Source organism: Atractosteus spatula, chromosome 14 (assembly GCF_055471065.1).
Source record: "Atractosteus spatula isolate fAtrSpa1 chromosome 14, fAtrSpa1.hap1, whole genome shotgun sequence".
NCBI classification, from domain to species: Eukaryota; Metazoa; Chordata; class Actinopteri; order Semionotiformes; family Lepisosteidae; genus Atractosteus; species Atractosteus spatula.
This window is the reverse complement of record NC_142719.1, coordinates 15,786,308-15,809,205: the sequence shown is the minus strand read 5'-3', so window position 1 is coordinate 15,809,205 and position 22,898 is coordinate 15,786,308. Positions and strand designations below refer to the sequence as shown.

The 22,898-nt window shown below is 47.0% G+C and overlaps 2 protein-coding genes across 2 annotated transcripts; one reads left to right on the top strand and one right to left on the bottom strand.

Annotated features, from left to right (window-relative positions):
• Positions 1 to 1,707: 1,707 nt before the first annotated feature.
• ppan (peter pan homolog) lies at positions 1,708 to 10,228 on the bottom strand. The gene is made up of 12 exons (XM_088933355.1): positions 10,082 to 10,228; positions 9,348 to 9,518; positions 8,637 to 8,738; positions 8,487 to 8,537; positions 7,591 to 7,761; positions 7,189 to 7,265; positions 6,606 to 6,713; positions 5,600 to 5,723; positions 4,625 to 4,703; positions 3,959 to 4,088; positions 3,622 to 3,791; positions 1,708 to 3,088 (listed from the first exon to the last, which is right to left on the bottom strand). Exons 1-12 carry the CDS (start codon positions 10,094 to 10,096, stop codon positions 2,706 to 2,708), a joined length of 1,581 nt encoding a protein of 526 aa, XP_088789481.1. The 5' UTR covers positions 10,097 to 10,228; the 3' UTR covers positions 1,708 to 2,705.
• A 3,441-nt stretch (positions 10,229 to 13,669) lies between these two features.
• On the top strand, positions 13,670 to 22,690 carry angptl6 (angiopoietin like 6). Its single transcript, XM_088932586.1, has 7 exons — positions 13,670 to 13,704; positions 15,222 to 15,774; positions 17,309 to 17,446; positions 18,065 to 18,287; positions 19,362 to 19,555; positions 20,151 to 20,421; positions 21,143 to 22,690. The coding sequence occupies exons 2-7, from the start codon at positions 15,271 to 15,273 to the stop codon at positions 21,325 to 21,327; spliced, it is 1,515 nt and encodes a 504-aa protein (XP_088788712.1). The 5' UTR covers positions 13,670 to 13,704; positions 15,222 to 15,270; the 3' UTR covers positions 21,328 to 22,690.
• Positions 22,691 to 22,898: the final 208 nt, after the last annotated feature.

Here is a 22,898-nt window from a genome sequence, read left to right as displayed (position 1 = left end):
TCTGGCACCGCTGATTAAAGTCGTGAAGATGGCACAGACAGCCGCGCAGGCAGCAAGAGGTGAGAAACGTTAGCTTGAAGGCAAAGCGTGGGAAGAGCTCCCTCCACCAACGAGCTAAGCCGCAGGCTTTACACGGCTTTGAAAAAGGCGTCGTTGTGCCAAAGGGTTCACCTCACCTAGTTTCTGGCAGTGGCGAGCCCCCCTCACCGGGCCCGTCCTAGCAGCTCAACAAAGGTTCAGCCCGTCCTCGACTAGACTGTCGCGCTGCTTTCCTCCCGCGCACACTTGTTACACACGTCTGGAACTGCGGGCCTGTCGGTGGAAGAAAGCTCAGTGCAAACGGGCACCGCTGACCAACTTCATCACCTCTACTGGTTTACGCACGGTGAAATAATGCAGCCAGGAGAAATGAAATGCACGCACCGTTTCGATGCATTGCTTAAAAACTCGAAATGTGCACGAATGCCCTTTTAGGAATGGCGACTTAAGGGGGGTACATCTTTTGGCCTAAGGAGTGTTAGAAGAATACTTCTGGAGGAAAACACCGAGGAAACCACGCGATTATACAAATGCAGTATAATAAACAGTCGAATTGCAGTATGTAGCTGTATTCTGCAGTGGGTCAGTTGCTTATAACTAGAAAGAACATACAGTAAGAATATGCTGAAAAGCAGTACGATAGGTCCGTCTTTTCCAGCACCAGTAACCATTTCAACAGATGGTATGCAGGCATTTAAGAATACATGTGGGTTAAAGATTCAGAAAGTCCCAACCCACCCTCTTAAGAATTCGAGAAACCCACCTGGGCTGAGGAGAGGGTAAAAGCGATAAAATTATTTTGCAGTTTGAGCAAGTAGCGACTTGCTTTTCCAGCAACCACAAGGCAAGTCTCTTGAGCTTTTTTTTTAAAGCCGCGGTTTTCGATGGAACAAGTGACGGTGTAAGATTAAGGTAGACGGAGAAGCATAAGCTTAACAGAACATTACGTCCAGGGAAAGTGCAAGAAGATAAAACTGAATACAGGATCTGCCTATAAAACGCCGTAGAGCTGCGGTTTTCAGAAAATAATAACGACAATAATAACGGCTTCTGTTTCTGCCCGAGACTCTTAACTACTTCCAGTTATTCAACCCCCAGGAGCCATTCACATAGTGAAGTGTACGTTTCGTCCACGGGCAGGGTCTGACAACTGTTCCCCAACTCCTCCCCTACAAATCCCCCTTTTCCCTGACCGACCGGCCCAGGACGTCCATCTCCGTTCGGTTTGAAGAGAAACACCGTGAACGCCTCGCTGGCAACCTGCCTTCACCACCACAACCAGAACTAGCGGACCTCTCGGCCTTTAAGGGTGGTGGTTTGGAACAGGGAGACGCTTCTTTCGCCCTTTGAAGAACAGCAATGCAGCAGTGCATCTAGACTCCAGCGTCCCGCTAAAGGTTTGTCCCGGCAGGGGCACAAAGCCCTTAATACCAGTCAAGAGGCCCAGGCCGTTTGCAGTACATTTCAAGGCTTGTATGACCTGACATAGGCTAATGCAGCATTAAAGCTGTAACGGCCCATGTGTCAACTGACCCATCAACCTACTTACCCATTTGATTAACCACACAGCCAAACATGGTTGGGAATATTAACTCTTTGCTCTCATCAAGGACTCTCTGTCAGACATCAGCCTTTTTTTCCCCAGCAACCCAGACAGCACCCTGGACAGACTGTTTAAAGAAGTTTTTATTGTAAGAAATAAAATTGCAAACAAAATGCAATTCTCACCATTAACTTTTCAGGTTTTACCCTGCAAGTCTGTACATCATTTACAAACAAAAGGCGGAGAGAGGTCGTTTCTAGTTTCAAAACAGGAACAAGATTTGTACATTTTGGTAAAGTGAAAGTTGTAGGTGGCAGCAAAATGGTGTATTTATATATAATCTCCCGACAGGAATTGGTCTAGCGCTTCTGCCCGCAGACAGAAAGCTCAGACTCCGCTTCGTCTGGGCACTTAGTCAAATTTGACTGCTTTCAAAAATATCAACTGGCTTCCATCCTAATGAAACAGTCTTTTCACACAGGCAGCCCATGCTCATTCCAGCAGGTACAGGTGCAGTTGATCTGACCTCCAGGAACAGACCTCTATTGTTTTTCCAACAGTCCTTATTTAAACTACCTGCTGAGCTGCATCCATTTCCTGCCCTTGCATCTATGTAGGGTAAACAAGTTTCACAATAGTCTTCCAGCACTTCATAAGGTTTTCCAATATGAAGTTAAAGGCTCAGCCAGGACAAAACCCAAGAGGGACAGTAGTGCTGGAGCCAGAACTGGACTAACCAGATAGCAGCCACACTATTAAGTGCTATCTCACTGCCCCTGAAATCTGACCCGCAGCAGGTTCTGGCTCTGTACGCCAAATTATTTTATGCTGCACACGGGTGCTGCTGTGCACCCGCCACTCCTCGGCGTTGTCTTGCTTTGTGGGAAAGCAAAACGTATCCCAAGATATGCTGCTTCCAACCGGGGAAAAAAAAACCCCACAAAGCACACACACACCATGGCACAAACATCAGCAAGCGCAGTGTGTCAGTCTCTCTGTGCTGCAGGAACGCCCCCCAAATTCATCTGTATGTGCTAAAGGGACAGTGCTGGCCTGGACAGACACATGGAGCCCCCGAGGGCAGGACAGAAATGTTTTACGCCTGTCGTGTCCAAGGAAAGGGTCACTGCCGACCTTTTCCCCTTTTCTGCTTAAAGCCCTGTCTCCCCCCACCCATCGCTCTCCGCTTCAAACCTGGTTGAGGTTTGCCCCTCTGTCCCTTAAATCCGAACCCCTTCCCTCCCCCTGTCTTTCTCCCTCCGAGCTTTTGCTCCCCCCTCTTGGCAGGCCGATTCCCTGCTCCTCTGTCTCCTGGCTGTCTCCGGTCGGCCCTCCCCCTTGCCGGACTGGGGGCTCCCCGGTTCTTCTTCCCCGGTTTGGGTGCGCCCTGCCTGGGCGAGTCTCGGCCAGCCTTCCTCACTCTCTCGGAGGAGAGCTTCCTCTTCTTGAACGGTCTTGGAGCGTTTCCTGGAGCCCTCTTCCTCTTGGAGGCCCCTGGGAACATGTCTGGTAGGGGGGTAGGAGGGGAGGGGGGCAGGATGAGTTGTAAGTCGAGATTTTCACGGACAGCTTGTGCCTCCGCTACAGACACTACAGAATGCCACTGTCCCACTGCAACCTGCTTTACTGTGTACTAAGAAAAACAAGGTCTTATCATCTGTTATCTCTGCTACCATCAGTGACTGCCAAACCCAACTGAAAATCTCCAGGGGACAAGCTCTGTATGTTTACTACTGCAGTACCCGGCCACCTAGACCACCAGCAGAGGCGTGACAGAGCAGTAGTGCTGCCGAACTTCGAAAGCCCTGAGGACGCAGAAGGCTCTGGATGGACATGGAACCTGGGCTTGCCGGCCTTTAAACTGTAGCTAAAGCCTACAGAAAGAAGGCCTAGAAAGGCTGTAAATACGCCATTCCTGAAGTAAAGGGCAGATCACAGGGCACCCAAAAGAAGCAAAGTTGATTTTACCTCCCTTCGTCTTGTCTCGCTCTTTTTACATTGTTAAAACTAATGGGGGACGGTCAGGGCAGGGCTCTTACCTTCATCAGGCTCCTCCCCCACAGCCTGTCTGTAATACTCCGCCTCATCGTCGGATTCCTCAGCAGCTGCAGCCTGGTCGTCCTGCACTCCAGGATCCTCTGCTTCGCTGTCATTGTCCCCGCCTTTATCCTGCTTCTGCTTCCTCTTGATCCCCTCCAGGCTCCTCTTCCTGTCATCAGCAGACAGCAATGGAAAATCAACAGCCACCCTGGCATGAGCCAGCCTCACACACGCATTGCGCACTTCAATGCCGAGACACGAGAGAGGTAACAGACAGAGAGTCATCGACCTGTGATCTATTTTCTGGGCTGTTACAGGGGCACAGTGGTGACTCACTTGTTCTGTTGGTATTTCTCTTTCTTCAGTGCGATGTTCTGCTCCTGCTGCCTCTTCCTCTCCTCCTTCAGCTTCAGCTGCTTCTCCTTGCGAGCCAGGATCTCCTTCAGCTCCTCCTCCGACTTCTCAACTAGCGAGGACAGGGTTTCGAATCAGCCCCTGGGTTTTGACTCTTGCATTGACATTCCAGAGCTTTACTGTGTGACCACCCTCTCCTCATGAGCAGCAATGACTGCATGAGGCACCTGGTCTAACACAGTCACCAGGCATACTGGTCAACTGGAGCACACAAAGCAGATTCCTTGTTTCTGAAAGGCCACAGGACGCATCAGTAAGCGTTTACTTTTGAAAGAGCAATCACAGCGCTGTCAGGAAAAGCAACTTTCATCACGCACGTCCAATGTCCTCCCAGAAAGCGAGAAGGTGAAGACATGTGATCACCCTTCGAGATCTGGGGTGGAAAGCGGTTCCTTTTTTGGGAGGAGGGGGTATTGTGTTTAGGGAAAGTAAAAAAAAAAAGTGCTCACAAAGAAAGAAAAATCTACAGAGCAAATAACTTAGGATCACCTAATTCCTAAGCAACCAGGCAAATGGGAAGCAGCCATTGGGCTTTTCCGCCCGGTGCTCTCAGAAAAGAAAAACTAAAGGAGAAAAATGCCAACTTACTGACAGTATGGTAAAGCACGTTCCCTCCACCCATCCCTTCTTCAATCTTTATCAGCTGCAGGGTCATCCTGGGGCCAATCTGGGAACAGAGAGAGAAGGGTGAAGCAGTTCCCTACATACTTAGGAAAGGCTTTGAAATTCCATGGGACAAGAAGCATGTATCCTAGAAAGGATTATTATAAGGCATCCCATTTAAGTGCCTTTGGCACAGCGATTTGCAGGACTGTAGATCTCATCTGTATGAGGAATTTTGTTTTGCCCATTTTTACACCTAAAACAAACTGAAAAACCATTTATCAACTTGGTTCTATACCTAAAGCCTTACTGAAAGAGGAGCTGCCTGTGGTCACTCCCCTCCGATATTCCCCCGGGTCCTGACATCATTCAGCCGCAAGCACACTGAAAGCTGGCGTGACTCTGGACAAGAAGGGTCCACTTGGTCTGAACCACACTCCGGTCAATTGTGCCCCCATTACTCTGGGGGTCACGCCAATAGCTGGCATTGCTGGCCTAACCTCAACTATGAACATCTGGACTTCAGGCCTGGACCTGTGCACTGAAAAACCGCCTTCATTGACTGAGCCACACGAACACCACTTCTCCTGATCTGCAGCACCCTGCATCCGTGTGGAACGAACTTTAACCTAGTAACATTAGCTAAAACAGCCAACAAAGCATGGCGTCATCAGAAAGCGTTTACTTCCGAGACATCACCGCGACGTCAGTGGGAAATGCTTTCATCATCTGCACACCGCTTCCTCTCCTCCGGGTCCAGGATTTGAGGAAGAGAGAATCGGCGTGGCCACTTTTTACAGCTCACCTATACTTCATGGGTCAAAAAGAAAATCAATCCTGCAACACCAACGCAACTTTGCCACGTGGCAGCTTTCTTCCTTGTCAAGGCCTTCACCCCGAAGACCTCAGTGCAGTATGTTGTCAGCAAAACAGATGGGCTAAGCAGGGTGAAGTGCGTACCTCAGTCAGCCTCACGGCGCTCTGCTGAGCCTTCATGTTTCCTCGCCCAGAGCACACCTGCGGCAGTTCGGTGATATTGTGGTCGCCGTCCTGCTCCGCCTCGCTCTCGGAAAGATTGGCAGCCCTGCAGGGAGAAACACGCCCCGTTAAGATTCTTCTTACAGCCCAGTGTGAAAGAGTTTCTGGTGTAGTTTCTCCATGCACACATACGGACGGACCGGACACATTCAGTGCGTTTACTTTGAAAAGACATCACTGTGCAGTCAGCAAAGAAAACGTTTCATCAGCTGTGTCCGGCCCCCTGTTCTTTTAAGAGCTCTTTAGCAACGCAAGCCACACAACACAAGTGGACAAGCCACTCAGCTTTGCTAATGCTCTGGCTTCTTTCAGAACTGGCTGGATGAAATCCTGCGATCAATCGGTTACTAACTACCAAGGGCCTCCTCTCATTTTGCTGCCCGGCCCTCAAAACACCATTTTAAAAAGCAAACAAGAGCTGGGTTTTCAGCTCTGCAAGGCTAATCAGAACAAAAACAATATCAATTTAAAGCCAAGAGGATGAAGCTGCTTGATCGTTAGAAGCCAGGACTGACCCACTGATTCATGTTCCAAGAACAAGTCTAGCACATCCCCACTGGACTCTCTTGTACTTAATTAAAGCTAATCGTATTACCAGAACTTTCAATTGTTTTAAAGTAACCCGTGAACGTGCAAGGGTGTATTTAAAAATCGGCTACAGATATTGTTATCAGAGTGAACCATTGTCCAATCAGTAAATTAACTAAATCGTCCAGATTACTTGAAATCACATCAGCTCAGTGGGGGAAAACAAACAAACAGAAGACTGTCTGGATTGAGAAACCCTGTCTCTATTTGAAGCACAGACAAAAACCTGTAAATGTAGCCACTACTCTAAGAATACTAACCACTTCCTGCACATTTACACCTGAAATGTCTTGACTTTTCTTCCCTTTTACAAATTCCGCGATATCCTGAAGCCTCTTACTTCATGAGCAGCTCACTGACGTCCTCAAACTTGCTCATGTTGGGGAACTTCTCCTGCATCAGTTTCTTCACCCCCTTGCTCATCCCTACAGGAACAACCTTCAGGCTGCTGCCGGGGGAAGACGGACAGGAGAGTGAGGAACTGCACCACTCATCCGGCAAAGCCAGAATGCAGCATAAGCAATGAAAGAACACATCTTGTCACACCATTTCTAGACAATTGTGTTTAAAGAATGCTATGCTTGGGCACACATGGCCTTTGACCTTTAACAAGGTTAAAGGGCACAGCTTTAGCTCCACATGACTGTATGGGTAAAATGAAGCTGGCCTTCTCAGCCCTCCCCGTGACCTCTCCAGGATTTCTTTTGGGACTGGATGCATCAGTGCGTTTACTTTGATGAGAAATCACTGTGCACTCAGCATAAAGATAGCATCATCCTTTGCAACCAGTATCGATGTATCAGTGTGTTTACGCTGATGAGAAAACACTGCAATCAGCATAAAGCAACCAGTGCCACCCCAAAACACGAAATTAATTTGACTTCAAAAGTACCGACAAGGCTAGCAGAAGAAAACAGACTTACTAGTGTCTGAACTCTATCGTCTGAGTCTGTGCATCATAGCTGATCAAGACACACCTCTTTATGGTGTTTAGATTTACCTGCAAAGGAAACAGCAGTAAAAAAATAGCAAGTTTGAATATACAAAAAATTAATCTGCGTTATGCAAATTAATAACTTAGTGAAGTGCAGCATTGCAATGCATGAGCAAAAACCCCCCAATTAAACAGCAACCACATTTCCATTTTTTAAACTTTTTTCCATTACCTTTAAGACACTGCTGACACCTAGTGGACAAAAGTGGCACTGGCTATTTCTGCACAGCAAAGCTTACAACTATCCAACTTCAAGCCAGGACTCTGAACAGCGAGATTTCTCATTTGGATTTTTCCCCATAGACCATTCCTCATGACACAAACAGCTCACCTTATGCACGTTGATGGAAGGAAACATGTTCTGGAACATGGTAGCCATCAGTTTGACCTGCATGCCCTCCAGCCCAAAGTTATTGAGGATTAGCAAAGGGTGATGGGTGAACTGCTCCTCGTGCATCCTGTGTCGTTTCAGAGAGGACACCACATCTTTGACCAGGGAATACTGGAGGGAGAGGGCAGCAAAAGGAACAGCCTTCAAGACACCACAAGCAAAGTTAAGACCATTGGCTTGTAAGCAGAAGACCCATGCACTGCTCCACAGTGCATTTATTTCTCTGATCATGCACAGTCATCAGTCAAAGCCCTCTGCCATCGACATTACCTTGCAAACATTTTGGTCAATCCATTTGACATGGCTTTGCTGCTTTTAGTAATTACTATGTGTCATCATAGCTCCCAGTGCCACAAGATTTTCAACAGCTGTCAAGAAGCCAGCATATTAGTTAATGGCACTGGACAGCAGGTCTGTATCCTCCTTTCGCTTTCTGAGTATCTCTGTGCAGCATATGAAGTGCAAGAGGGTCAGCTCTTAAGACGCTCTTGTGCACAATTCCGTTCTCTCAGTTTACCCACCAGGGGCTCAAATTAAGATGATTAATGAACCGCAAAGTTTCTGAACAGCTTCTTTCCCCATGGCCTTCACCCTTCTTAACCACATGAATACAGGATGCAGTGTGTATAGAACTGTGCATGCTCTTTGTGTAAAGAGCATGTCTTATTGAGCGTTTCCATCTATGTTTTTGCACCAAGACAACAGATCAAATTCCTTGTACAAGTAACAGACTTGGCAAAAAAAAGTGATTCCGATAATGAGTGACAAACTGCAGGTGGCCTTGCACCAGTCCTCCAGCCTTATATACCAATGCAGGTCTGTTCCAGATTGCTTACCTTCAGGACTCTGAAGTACAGCATCGGTCCCTTGGGCAGACGGGCAAGCCTCTGAAGAGACATGGAGAGACCAGTTTTAATCACCCACTTTCTGTGGCACTTTCCTGTTTCTTGACATGGATATCGCACGTGCAGAGCACAAGGACTCACCATGTTCACAGTGGCCGGAGTTTTGCTGAAGATCAGGAAGTGGGTGACTCCTAGAGTTCCTGCCACAGCCACGAAATCCTTCAGCACGTTCTTCTTCCGCACCTAGACTCAAGACATGCGCCAACATGACCATCAGGGGGCTGGATCCCACACGCCAACTTCACATAATATACGTCACATTAGGAACACTCATTCACCAGTCATGCCAGTAAAGCTCTCAAAAAGCTGGTGTTGTTGTTGTTGGCTCCCTTCGAGAAACATTTAGATAAGACTGCTGGACCAATTATTAACTACCAAACCAGCTAGATGGTCCGAATGACCTCTTTATGGACAAAGTTACCCAACAATCATTTTTAAAGCGAACATCACAGAGCACTCCGAAAACTTGCACTTGCATGGGGCTCCAGTTAGGTTGCATCAGAGCGTTTACTTTGAAGCATCATCAGAAATTCAACCAGTACTTAGGCTTTCATCATCTGCATCCAGGGCCCTTCTAAATATTATATGCAAGAAAACAAGCACTTGGTTTCAAATGTGCAAGCAGCTCTCTCCTTGTTCGTTCGAGGAAACTTCTCCACTCCGGGGTTCACTGCACAAAGGGCCGGGCCTCCAGCTGCAGAGAGCAGCATCGGCCATGTCTGTTCCGAGGAAGTGACGTCACCTTCGGCAACAGGCCGGAGACCCACGTTACACGTGAAAGCCTGCTCTTACTTTGAGGGCCTCGGCGGTGTAGGGCTCCATGACTCGCCGCATGTCCTCCACCAGCTGGTGAATATTCTTGCCGATCTGCCCTCGGTGGAACACGAACGAGTGGGGAACGGAGCCATAATCCTCCTGTGCTAGCTGCAGAGATTTCTGTCGCGACTTCTTCTGGTTCTTAGTCTTCAGAGACAGAGACAAAGGGAAAGCATTACGTTAAAGGTCGTCGCTGTTCTCTCCCGACAGTAGTTTATGTATGCTGAAACGTTTAAAAAAAGATTTAAAATGGTGGACACAAGTGATGGGTTATTTCACAACTCGGAGTTTTAAATTTGCAAGAGGTCCTGTGGGCTTCAGATGCATCAGAGCGTTTTTAGCAACTGAGATTTCAGCATCTCAGTGACTAAAAGAGACATACAATACATAAAATGTCTGCTAATCTCACTTGAACACAGCCCCAAAAATGAAATCGAGTACTAAAGTAACCGGTTTGATTATGTGGAAGATTGTAGAACATTATGAAATACAAAACCGTATGTTACAAGACAGAAATCATTTAAAACGTTAATTTAAGTGCCCATGTTTCTCGATCAAACAAACGAATCCTGATGTATTGATCCTACAATAATAGTGTAAGATTAATCTTATTTGATTTTATATATACATCTAATGTGCCACGGTATGGAGTCATTTTGGCGATGAAACTTAAAATATATTTATAAAACCGTATTGTAGAAAAAACTTACCTTATCTTTTCCCATATCTTACAATTCTTTTATTTTAATAAATATAAAAAACTTGTGATATCTGAAATAGTATTAACTAATCTAATCTGTAGACGATTTCAAACCATGCCACACCGTCCAACTTCCCTCGCTCACATGGTGGGAGAAAGCTTTGAACTTCCGCCGTGCTACACAAAAGGCACGCCGTGTGGCACAAAGCACTAGTTACATCTTAGATCCTGATTCCGTGTTTTAAACGTTCCTACCTTTCGTTTGCCTTGAAGGTCGACGGAATAGTGACGAAAGTGTAAAGGTTAGAGGAAAACTGAGAGAATCTATATTTATAAAAAGGAAATATATGTAAGTCTGCATAGTAACATTTAACATTACTGCCATATCATAAAATCAAGAGAAGATAACAAGCCATTTTTAAATTGGAGCCCTATTCAATGATTTCTAATTGTATGTGCGGACCATTTCCGCTTAATGTAAGGTTTTAGTCTCCTTTCACTTCATTTGCGTTAGGTTAGATAGGTTTGGAGCGCAGAAGACGAATGCAATCTTCACTTTCGAAGGTATATTTTGCTTCTGAGGGGAGCTCATAAATATTATCAAAGGAATCATCCTGGGCCGTCTTCTCTTAGTGATTGCTTTTGCGTGTAGGAATCCGGGTTCGTTACTTCAGATTTTGGATAAGATGTAGATATTTTGTTTGACCAGAAAAACAATTTTCTGAGCTAAACCTTTTCTATGTACTTAGTTACTTAGCGAGGTAAACCTGGGGATAGAAGTGATTGAAATAACCTATTTTTTTAAATGCTGGTTTAGATATTCTTCCAGTGCCTTCTCTTAACCCTAAACTAACAGTAAAAAAGAAGTTAAAAAACATGCCTTATGACGCTGTGGGCTAAACCTCTGGCAACTGTTAAGCTGTGGATATATATACAGTATATATGTTTGACAAGGAAGTTCAAACAGCCCCTCATCTGTCTGATAACTCTTCCCTTTTGCTTTACCCCTCAGTGCCTGGCTCCTGTTTACTCCGGTCACCTCTGTGGCCTTTCAGGCCTCTGCTGGCTCTCGGAGCAACTCCCTGCTGGTCCTGCTTAGTGTCCTTTCCTGCAATCCTTGTTCCAGGCATGCGAGTAAGCGATATTAAGACAACGTCTGGCGGACAGAGGGAAATGAATCTGGTCAGGAGGAACGAGCCGGTCGCTGTGAATTTCATTCTGCTTTTTCATGGTGAGAGGACTGCAGGGTTTCAACCCTACTTCCGCTGAGCCCCTGTTCAGCAGCTTTTATAATAATAATAATTTCTTACACTTATATAGCGCTTTTCTGGACACTCCACTCAAAGTGCTTTACAGGTAATGGGGACTCCCCTCCAGCACCACCAGTGTGCAGCCCCACCTGGATGATGCGACGGCAGCTCACCACACACCAGCTATCAGTGGGGAGGAGAGCAGAATGATTAAGCCAATTCATAGATGGGGATTATTAGGAGGCCATGATTGGTAAGGGCCAACAGTGAATTTGGCCAGGACGCCGGGCTTACACCCCTACTCTTTTTGAGAAACGCCCTGGGATTTTTAATGACCACAGAAAGTCAGGACCTCAGTTTTACATCTCATCCAAAGGACGGCGCCTGTTTACAGTATAGTGTCCCTGTCACTATACTGGGGCATTAGGTCACATGGACCGCAGGGTGAGTGCCCCCTGCTGGCCCCACTAACACCTCTTCCAGCAGCAGCCTTAGTTTTTCCCAGGAGGTCTCCCATCCAGGTACTGACCAGGCTCACACCTGCTGAGCTTCAGTGGGTTGCGGGTTGCGGGTTGCAGGGTGATATGGCTACTGTACATCACTGAAAGTAGAGACTTAAGCCAACTTCTCTGTGATCAGTCTAACAGGTGGTTTGTTAAATATAGGAATTTGAAGATTACTTGGAACAAAGATATGACAATGCAGCTGGTATGTACAAGCAGCCCCTCTAAAACAACAGATCAGGTAGAGGAGAGAGAAGTTGTTTCACTTGTTGAATCGAGGGAGAGCGACACAGTTCAGACTCAGAGTGGATTTGACCAGGTCACCAGAGCTCACATCCCTGCTTTTACGAGAGGTGCCATGAGATCGTCAGTTGAAAAAGTCTAAGAAAAAATCACATGGATGCCAAGATCCTGGTTAGATTAGGGGGAAGCTTTCCTCTTACTTAATTTAACGTCTTCCAGCATTAATTACTGAATTGATACTTGATTCCTCAATTACACCAGATGCTGCAGATCACTTACATAATTAAGGATTAGCTGGAACCTGGATCAAAAATGTGCAATGAAGTAGAAGTACTAGGGTTGCCTACTCTGAGATTAGATGATGGGGAGTTGGAGTTTCCTCCAGATTTAAATTCACTACAAAAAATCTGTCAGCTTGTACTTACAAGTTTAATGACAGGCCTTAGCAGACATGCAGGAAAGACTGTCCAGTGACCGCCCCCACCTCCAATTACTGCATACCAGGAAGAGCTCAGCAGGGCTAACTAACCCCTTATTATCCACTGGGAAGCGCTGAGATACAGCCCTGTCTCCGCTGGGATGATTGAGGTGAGGTTAAGAGTCATTGGGGTATTGGGTTATCTAATCAGAACAAACACTACAATAATGATAAATACTAGAAACTGATTCAATTTGCAAGCTTTTGAAAGAAGATTCTCTTGTAAGTTTAGGAGTGATTCTTCAGCTTTTGTCATTTTTTTCTTAGTAAAATCATTCAGATTAGAATGCAAGATGTGTGTTAGTGTGTTACAATGTTATTTGCAACCAATCCTCCTATTCTAGTGTACCTGTTTTAATATGTACTGCATATATTTTAAGTCTCAGTGTTTGCTTTACGTGTCTTAAATTTGCCTCCTATTGGATTCTGGTGCTCCTTTGCAAACATCTGTCCTTTTTGAGTTTATGTTCACAGAGCCCTGCAGTATAACATGTGATGTAGTGGGCTTGAGAGAGAGAGGGGCTAATTTAGGTTAAGAGAGATAAAGGTGGAGGGAGGTCGTTAGCTCTGGACATTAATTGCGAGTGTCTTTGATTGGGAGTCATTTGACAGCAGAAAGACAACCAGGGCAGATCTGCCAGGCTGCATCCTGTTTCCCTCTGTCCTTCTTGCAGAAATCAGACAGGACATCTGGACAAGCCAGCATCACGCTGCAAAGAGGTTTACAATATTTTATCCTTTTGTTCCTCTTTCAGAAAGAGATTTGGTCACTTGCTCTGTCTATTTGTTTAATGAGCTGGCCTTTAACCTGCTGACTGATTAAAAGAAGTTTTAATTTGCAGAGAAGCTAAGCTTGTCCTTGTCCACAAGTTTTTTTTCCCACCCAATTGCTGGGAGCAGAGGACACTTGTGTGGCCTCAGCAGTGGTCATCCTGATCCAATTATCCTCCAGGACAGAGCCAGGCGGTCAATGACCAGGGAGCGCAAGAGCCCAGACTGAGGGATCGCAACAGTGTCACTTAGCACTCAGGCCCAGGTACCGACGACGCTGGGAGATTTCCGTAACAGCAGCCTTTCCACGGGACGACCAGCACTTACCAGCGCACATCGTGGGAGACTTAGCCCTGCAAGACGAGATATCGACCACACAGCTGCTTGGGTAAGAGTAACGTGTCTTCAGATTCATCACAATGCCAGCCGGAAATTCAGTGATGCACTGTGATAACTTTAGTGTAGCTTTAGTTGGTGTTTTTGTCATTAAATTCAAATTATTGAATAATGATTGAATATTCAAGTGTTTTTCAGTCTTAAAAAGAAATCTGTAGATTCTAAGGGCTTTTAAAGAGAGAATGCTGAAGATACTTATTTAAGTACCATGGAAAGTGTTTGCAAATGCTGCTTTTGATCTGTGTTTTAAACAGATTTTTAGACAACACTTTTCTGAATGTACACTAAAACCAATAACTTCACTGAAGATGCTTTTTTATTGTGTATCTTATAGTGTAGAGAACCTAGAGTAGCCAATCAAACTTAAGCGTGTGCCTTTGGGAGACAGGGAATCCAAAGTAACTATGGAAAACCCACATGAGCACTGGGAGATCATGCATACTCCACACAGTAGGTCAGAATCTAACCCAGGTCTCACAGGTGTGAGGAAGCAACACTATCTGCCATATCTGTGCTGTCTTGTATGCCTTTTTGCATGTTTTTTCTCCATTAGCCTGGGATTCTCTCCTTGCACTCTTGGAAAGATATTAGGCCTGTTAATTGACTTAATTAACAAGGATAAAGATTCATTACAAATGAGCTGGAAGCCTAGGTGTATTTGTGATTGATGGTTATGCTCAAAGACAATTTCTTAGAAGGTTAAGTGATTAAATGATGTTAATGGGGATAGGCACAGTCCCTAAAGTCTCTCCTGTATTTACAGTGTTGACTGTACTGACACTGGCAATGACCTGCTAACTGGCCCCTGTCTGCAGATCTGACTCACACTGTGTGCCTGAGTAAAGATCTGGAGCACAATAAAGTAACAGCTGGTCTGTGTGCAGAGCCAGCAAGCTGCATGCCTAATACAGCTGGCTGCTTTGATATTGAGACACCCATCAAAAGAGTCATAATGAATACATAATGTATATTTTTTACATCACTTACTAGTAGTGTTCTGATATCATGTTTACGCTTAATTTCCAAATTGCGATTGCTTGTAAAGGCTTACCACAGTGCGTGGTATTTTCCCAGTGGTTTACTGTGGTTACAACATAAATGTACTCTGTTTTGCTGTTGGTTTCCCCCAGGTGGCAATATACATGATCTTACATGATCTCTCTGCTCTGCTCTCCTGGTCTAATGGTGTTTTTGAACATTGTTCTGTTTTCACCATTGTGTACACCAGCATACAGTAAATCTGAATAATCATACTTAATTTAGCAAAGGCGCAATTGTTCATTTAAGAGGGAAATGTAATTGGCGAACATGGAGTCCTACAGTAACTCCAGGCAAACGTGGAGCTGACAGCCATCATGTAATGCCTTGTGGCTGCCTGCTGATTTGTGGAGCACTGATTGTAGGAATAGTGCTCAGAGGTCTGGAGCGGGAATCTGGAATTCTCCAGGGCTCTTTAGACTATAAATACTGACAGATCAACCCTGACGGATTCTGAATTGTTCTCCCCAGATCCATCCTCTGGGACAGCGGAAGTCCTGCTTGGATTGTGTGCAGCGAGATGGAGTGGACACACAAGGCCGCGTCTTTTCTGCTTCTCTTCCTGGTGCTCAGCGGCGGCGTCCTCGCGGGCAGTGAGCCAGTGGACCAAAAGGGTGGCGAGCCCCTCGCGCAGAAACGCCAGTCCCGCTCCTCGGACTCAAAGGCCGCGGCGGGCGGCAGGTGCTCCTATACCTTCGTGGTCCCCCAGCAGCGGCTGACGGGGGCGCTGTGCCTGAGCGTGAGGGGGGCCGGCGGGGAGGAGGAAGGCCTGAACCGGACGGAGCTGGGGGAGCTGCGGGGGGAGGTGGGCCGGCAGCGGAGCCGGCTGGAGCAGCTGACGCGGCAGGTGGAGGTGGGCGGCGGCCTGGCCGGCGAGGTGCAGCTGCTGCGCAAGGAGAGCCGCAACATGAGCTCCCGCATTGTCCAGCTGCACACCCAGCTGCTGCACGAGATCATCCAGAGGAAGGACCAGTCCCTGGAGACCAGCCAGTTGGAGAACCGCATCCTCAATGCCACTGCCCAGGTGGGAGGCCTTTTCAGGCCGCATTTTAAGACCTGTTGTAGAGATAGAGAGGACAGCTCCACTGTCACACCCTTCATCTGCAGACACATTAGAGAGTCGGTGTCAATTAGAGGAGCAGTGCATATATCACTGCATCTCTCACTGATATCACTGCCAGCTCCACAGCTCCTGACAGGAGAGTCAGCACTGATTGGAGGAGCAGTGCATCTCTCACTGATGTCACGGCCATCTCCACAGCGCCTGACAGGAGAGTCAGCACTGATTGGAGGAGCAGTGCATCTCTCACTGATATCACGGACATCTCCACAGCACCTGACAGGAGAGTCAGCACTGATTGGAGGAGCAGTGCATCTCTCACTGATATCACGGCCATCTCCACAGCGCCTGACAGGAGAGTCAGCACTGATTGGAGGAGCAGTGCATCTCTCACTGATATCACAGACATCTCCACAGCACCTGACAGGAGAGTCAACACTGATTGGAGGAGCAGTGCATCTCTCACTGATATCACAGCCATCTCCACAGCGCCTGACAGGAGAGTCAGCACTGATTGGAGGAGCAGTGCATCTCTCACTGATATCACGGACATCTCCACAGCACCTGACAGGAGAGTCAGCACTGATTGGAGGAGCAGTGCATCTCTCACTGATATCACAGACATCTCCACAGCACCTGACAGGAGAGTCAACACTGATTGGAGGAGCAGTGCATCTCTCACTGATATCGCAGCCATCTCCACAGCGCCTGACAGGAGAGTCAGCACTGATTGGAGGAGCAGTGCATCTCTCACTGATATCACAGCCATCTCCACAGCGCCTGACAGGAGAGTCAGCACTGATTGGAGGAGAAGTGCATCCCTCACTGATATCACTGCCAGCTCCCCAGCACCTGACAGGACAGTCAGTGCCGATGGGAGGAGCAGTGCATCTCTTAGTGATATCACTGTCAGCTCCACAGCGCCTGATGAGAGTCATCACTAATTGTAGGAGTAGTGCATCTCTTACCGACATCATTCCAAGCCTGCTAGTGGCCACCATGCCACAGTAGTCTCTACTGCCATAAAGGTACTGGGCTTATAAGCAGATTTTAAGGAAACATTAAAATATCATAGCTCGGTTGTTCTATTTGAAACCGAAAGCTTTTGAGAACTTTTTAGCAGGCTGATGTTTAATTGAATCCGTTAGTGACTTAAATGGCCTTAATTAACCTTTTCTTAATTGAGGAGTCTCAGATGAAATATCACTATGAAAGCTGCAGAACACAACCTGTGGGCTAAGTATTTGCGGTAATACTGTATTATTCCTTAACAAAAAGAACTCTTTTGAAAGAGCTTAGCATTATGTCTTGAGTTAAGCAATGGACCTTAATTATAGATTTGGTTTTAATGGTGACTGAAACAGATCAGTACTGATGGAGAAGTTTGCAGGAGAACAAATATAATTTACCTAAAAAAAGAAAGGAAGAAAGGAAACACATTGCAACACAAGCCGCAGAGACTGTTGCTTCATATCCATATCTGGAAGACCTTCCCCAGGTGCTGCAGGTGATGGCCAGTTTCCAAGAACTGGAGAGGAAGTACGCCGCCCTGGCCTCTGTCGTCAACAATCAGAGTCTGCTCATCGCCCGCCTGGAGAGGCACTGCCTGCCCGCTGTTGACGACCCGACTCCGGAGGTAGGGGGCGCTACTGAGCTTCAGACCATAAATGAAAATATTTCTCCCAACACTGCGATTAGAACTCGATGGGTCTTTTTTCCAGTTCTAAACCCGCTTTTCTTATTTGTCTGCCAGTTTGTTAATTGTTTGAGAATAAAGGACATATTTTATTGATGATGGAGGTAAGGCTCCAGTTGCCTAACAGATCAACAGTTGCATAACAGAACATTTCGGTCTGATATGCTGTAAATGCTGAAATAATCAAATGCTTTTATATCCATCCTGGCTCATGCATAAAATTAAGTATTACAGGGTTAAGAAGTATTTTAAAGAATATACAGTAAGTATATAATATAACAAAGGTGGCCAAGCCTAATCCCAGGGAGTCACAAACCTATCACAAATATCTAAGATTTGACCACTGAAGAGCAGCCACAGTGAGAACATACAAACTCCACACAGATAGACATCCAGTGTCCAGAATTGTACCCGAGGCCCCTGAGCAGCGAGGCAGCGATGCTAACCAATGTGGCATCCTGTCACCCTGGGCCACCTCCATGAGGCATTTCAATCACAACTATTTGAAAGCTAGCTGTTTTGTCCTGGCTCTCACGCCTTGTCCCCTGTGCTCTACAGAAGAGCTCGGCGCTGCCCCCGCAGGTCACAGTGGTGCCCGCTTCCCCATCCGGAGCCTGGAACAGCAGCAAGGAGCAACGAGACATCCAGAGAGACCAGAGCCTCACCCTGACCCAGGAGGGGAGCCAGTGGAGGACACGAGCGACCCCACCCTCTGCCGGCGCTGCCCCCAGCAACCCCACAGACAGGCCCTACATCAGCTATCCCATCACGAAAACCCCAGGTACAGCACAGTCATGCCCGCTATCCCATCTCGGTCCTGTTATAGGCCTGTTTGGACCACTCCCCATTCCCATTGAACTTTACACTGATTTGCCTTGATTTCCTGCTGGTTCCATCTTGCTACTACTGAGGTTTTTAACGCAGAAATGGGAAAATGCAGCACAGTGGTTAATTATAGTAAAGGCTAAAAGGGCCTAGGGAGAAACACTTAGGGTGACCCAAAGAGATCTGTGGCATGTGGATTACTCAAAATCTTGTGACTGAATGTGAAAAACAGGCAGCAGCAGCAGCAACAAAGCAGGGGACGCCCCTTCTTAGTGAACTCTGTGGCCAGGCTGGAGGCCGGTTCCCAAACTGTCGATTGTCAGAGTGAAAGCAGGCCCTTCGTTCCCTGACCTGTGATTATACAGGCTGTGGTGAGAAAGAGAGTCTGGTTTAGGCTTGGGAAAGCATAAACACACTGGCTATTCCCATGAGCAAAGAAGGGGTGGCTGGGAATTCCAGCAGTAGATGGCCTGTTAATTGCTTTGGTAACTTACTCAGTACGACCTTAGACCTCTGACACAAGCTGGGTGCTGTTCAATCAGTCAGAACTGCAGTTGTCTCTCTCCTATCTCATTGTGTATCCCAGGGCATCGTTATCTACAGTCCCAGTACCCCCACAGCACTGCATATCCACTGCAGAAACAAAATCTTTCTTGTAACATGGTGACCAAGCCTGTGCACAACATTCCAAATGAGTACTTATTAGCACATTATACAATTTTAACATAACATACCCTGGTTTAAATCTACACTTTTATGTATCCATACCTTCTTTTTGCCTTTTTTTATCGCTTTAACCCCATGTTATTATGTAGAGGAGAAAAGTAGTTTGAATGTTAAGTAAAGTCTTTTTCAAGCTCATTGTGTCTTGTCTTATATTTATTGACATATGTTTTTGCTTTGTTAAACCCAATGAATCCAAAAAGCATTGCAGGATATATGATGCATACATCATGGAAAATGCTTTTGTAAGGAAGAACAAAATGTCTATGGAACTGTGAGTGATTGTCTCTCCTCTTGTCCTCCGCAGGGCCTTGGCGTGACTGTCAACACGTCCTGGAGTCTGGAGAGACGACGAGTGGGATCTACCTGCTGCGGCCTCTCGACACCAACCACCTGGTGCAGGTGTGGTGCGAGCAGAGCCACGCCCAGGGGGGCTGGACTGTCATCCAGAGAAGACAGGATGGCTCGGTCAACTTCTTCCGCACTTGGGAGCAGTATAAGGTGAGGGGTCTGTCCATGAGCAGTGTCTGATTGTCTGTGTAAATCAGTGTTTTAGAAAATGAATCATCTGAGTCTTTGAAAAGAGAAGAGAAGCTTCCAGACAGTAAAGTCACTTTCTTGGAGTGGAAGTGTGTGATTAAGACATCATGAGCTGGTGACTCATAGAGGCCACTGACTGTGACCAGGCAGATGGGATTAGTCAGCCAGGTTCTCTCAGCAGCTGGCTGGCAGTGACATCACAGACAGTCTCACTACTCCTCCAATTTACTCTCTCTCTCTCCTGTCAGGTACTGTGCAGCTTGCAGTGATGTCACTGAGAGACGTGCAGCTCCTCCAGTTAGCACTCACTCTCCTGTCAGGCACTGTGGAGCTCCCAGCATGTGGAAGGGTGAACAGCCTTGACAGGGGGTGTGCGGGAGAGGCTTATGCCATCCTCTTCCAGACCATGCTAGTGAGCCAAGCTTAAAATGATTTCAATTGTTTGCACCCACCAGGTCTTCTTTAGCTTAACCATACACCTCAAGGTCTCCTTTTCTCAGATATGTTTCATGAAATGCTAACGCCACCTGCCTGCCTTCCCCTCTGTGCATTCCAGCAAGGTTTCGGGAACCTGGGTGGGGAGTACTGGCTGGGGCTGGAGCATCTGTACTGGCTGACCGCTCAGGGCGACTACCGGCTGCGCGTGACACTGGAGGACTGGCAGGGCCGGCAGGTCTACGCCGAGTACGACAGCTTCCGCCTAGAGCCGGAGACCGACTGGTACCGCCTGCGGCTGGGCAGCTACCAAGGCGACGCGGGCGACTCCCTCTCCTGGCACAACAACAAGGCCTTTACCACTCTGGACCGCGACCGTGATGCTTACACTGGTGAGGCTGGCTCTTACACTGTCTGCAGCTATGGTTTGACTCCCTAGCAAGCCGAGCCAAGAACCAGCATCCCACCGAGAAAAACAGCAGCACAATGTGGATGTGATTTTTCCCTTTCTGTCTTTGGTGGGATGAGCCATCAGATAGAGAACCAGAGCTCAGGCTCGTACAATTAGGACTCCAGTATCGCACAGCAGTCGGGCAGGAGGCTGACGTTTATGTTGAAGTGCAGCCAGAAAACCCGAGCTGGTTTGCTGTGATTTCAAGGAGTGCAGTAGCCGTCCATCCGTACGCATTAAGAACATAAAAAAAGAGAAAGATTGAGAAAAATTACAAACGAGTCGAGGCCATTCATCCCACCCAGCCTGTTTGGTAGATGGTAATTAATTGATTTGAGGATCGTGTTCTAAAAGAAACCTGGGTACAGGCTGCAACAGCATGGCTGAGAAGCTTGTTCCAGACCCCCACAACCCACTGGGTAAAGAAGTGCCCCCTGTTCTTATAAATGTGCTTCCACATGGTCTCATTACAAGTTCCACTTGTGTCCTCTGGTTCGTTTTTCACTGTTCATTCCGAAGATCTCCACTCGGCTGACTTTGCGAGTGCCTTGGAGGATTTTAAAGGATTTGTAGGCACCTAGAAAGTCAATTTAGCGGCTTTTGTCAGCATTTGTCATATCCTGTCTGATCCGTGCATCTTGCCTTTTTTCCATCTGTTTCAGGAAACTGTGCCCACTACCAGAAGGGTGGATGGTGGTACCACATGTGTGCCCACTCTAACCTGAACGGGGTGTGGTACAGGGGTGGGCACTACCGCAGCCGATACCAGGATGGGGTGTACTGGGCAGAGTTCCGCGGCGGCTCGTACTCCCTGAAAAAGGTCTCCATGATGATCAAGCCCATTTAATTAGCGGCAGAAGGATCAGAGTGCGCCTTTCGGAACGCAACAGCACTAATCCCTAAGCATGATCTAAACCTTGTAAAAATTCACCGTGGTAGAGGAGATGTAGTGACTTTTTTTAAATTTTGAGCTCCCGATTGTTAGCTTTTTATATTCCCATCTGATTTGTGGGTTGCCAGTTGTGTGTTCTTCATGTCTCCTGGATCACGGGTACGAACCGCGAGACCTCACACAGGAGGGAATGAGGAAGTGTAGGCAGGCTCCTCCGACACGCCGGCCTTCGAGCCACTTGTCCTGAACGCGTCACAGGCAGCACAGCCCTGTACCGGAGGATTGCTGATCTTTGGAGGAGGAGGTCATCCCATAACCGATAGCACCAGTGTCCAGCAAGTGCCCAGGAGGCCGCAGGGGTTGTTGCGTTTGCTGAGAGCCTGGACAATCCTGGGTGACTATTTCTACTCCCTCCTGCTTGGCCAAGTTTACTCTACTGCTTGGGGAATCCCTGTCGCAGTCAGCACAGTCAGCTACTGACAAGACCCAGCCTGGAGCCTGCAATGCCCGGATCATACAGCTCGTCCTGTGCTTGGTCGAATCATGAAATCATGATAGAAGCATGGTAAAGCACACAGAGGGGTCTGGTCTGATGTGAAGAAATCTGTACAAAACAGGACAGGAGCATGGGAAAATCACAGGATGGAAGTTAGAATTAGCAGAGTGTATCATTGTAAACTTTCATAAATGGTTTCTGTACCTCAGATCCAGAGTGTTTATAAAGCAAGCAGAGCTGGTTACCTGGAGCAGCTGGTGTACAGTATGTTTAGAACCTGTAGTCTGACTATTAACCATTCTTGCCTTAGGATCTATTTAACGTTGAAGCAAAAACATGGTCATAGTTGATTGTGAATACTGCATTTACATTTATATGTACTTCCACTTTAAAAACAAAATTACCTTTATTGCAGTATTTGGTTGGTGGTTGGTTCAATGTTTTTTGTTTTTTTTTCACGCCCGTCCTGCATTTCTCTTCAAGTAGATCAAACAGTCAGCTCTCTTAACTCAGACTCTGTAGCATCTGTCCTTCTTACAATGAAAAACCACGGAAATGACTTGGCAGGAAGCTGAAATGCTACAGGTGCCTGTCCTTTCACTCAGCAACGAGCCTGCAAGGATTCCCCTGCCACTTCCTGACTCTTGCCAGGACTGGCAGATCGAACCAAGCTGCGCTCTCAGCCGTAGACAGCTGAGACTTACCCCCACCATCCTGAATCCCGATCCTCTGCCTACTTTAATCCTAATCCTTTTCCAGAAGTGCAGTTCACGCGGGTGGAGCTGTGTGGAGCTTGTTCATCAAATAAAAATTGACACTTCAAGCCAGATAGCACTGTTTTCTGCTTTTGATTCCATGTATTAACTCTTTGTGCAAGGGCTCATAGACATTTCAAGGGAAACTAACCTACAATTTTGATTTAAGATTTGCTGATTATTTTTGTCTCTGCAGGACTGTTTCAAAGGTGCTTGCTGCAGGAATCGGATTACGTCACTGCCTCTGCCCTCCAGCGCTGTGATTCCATCAGGCA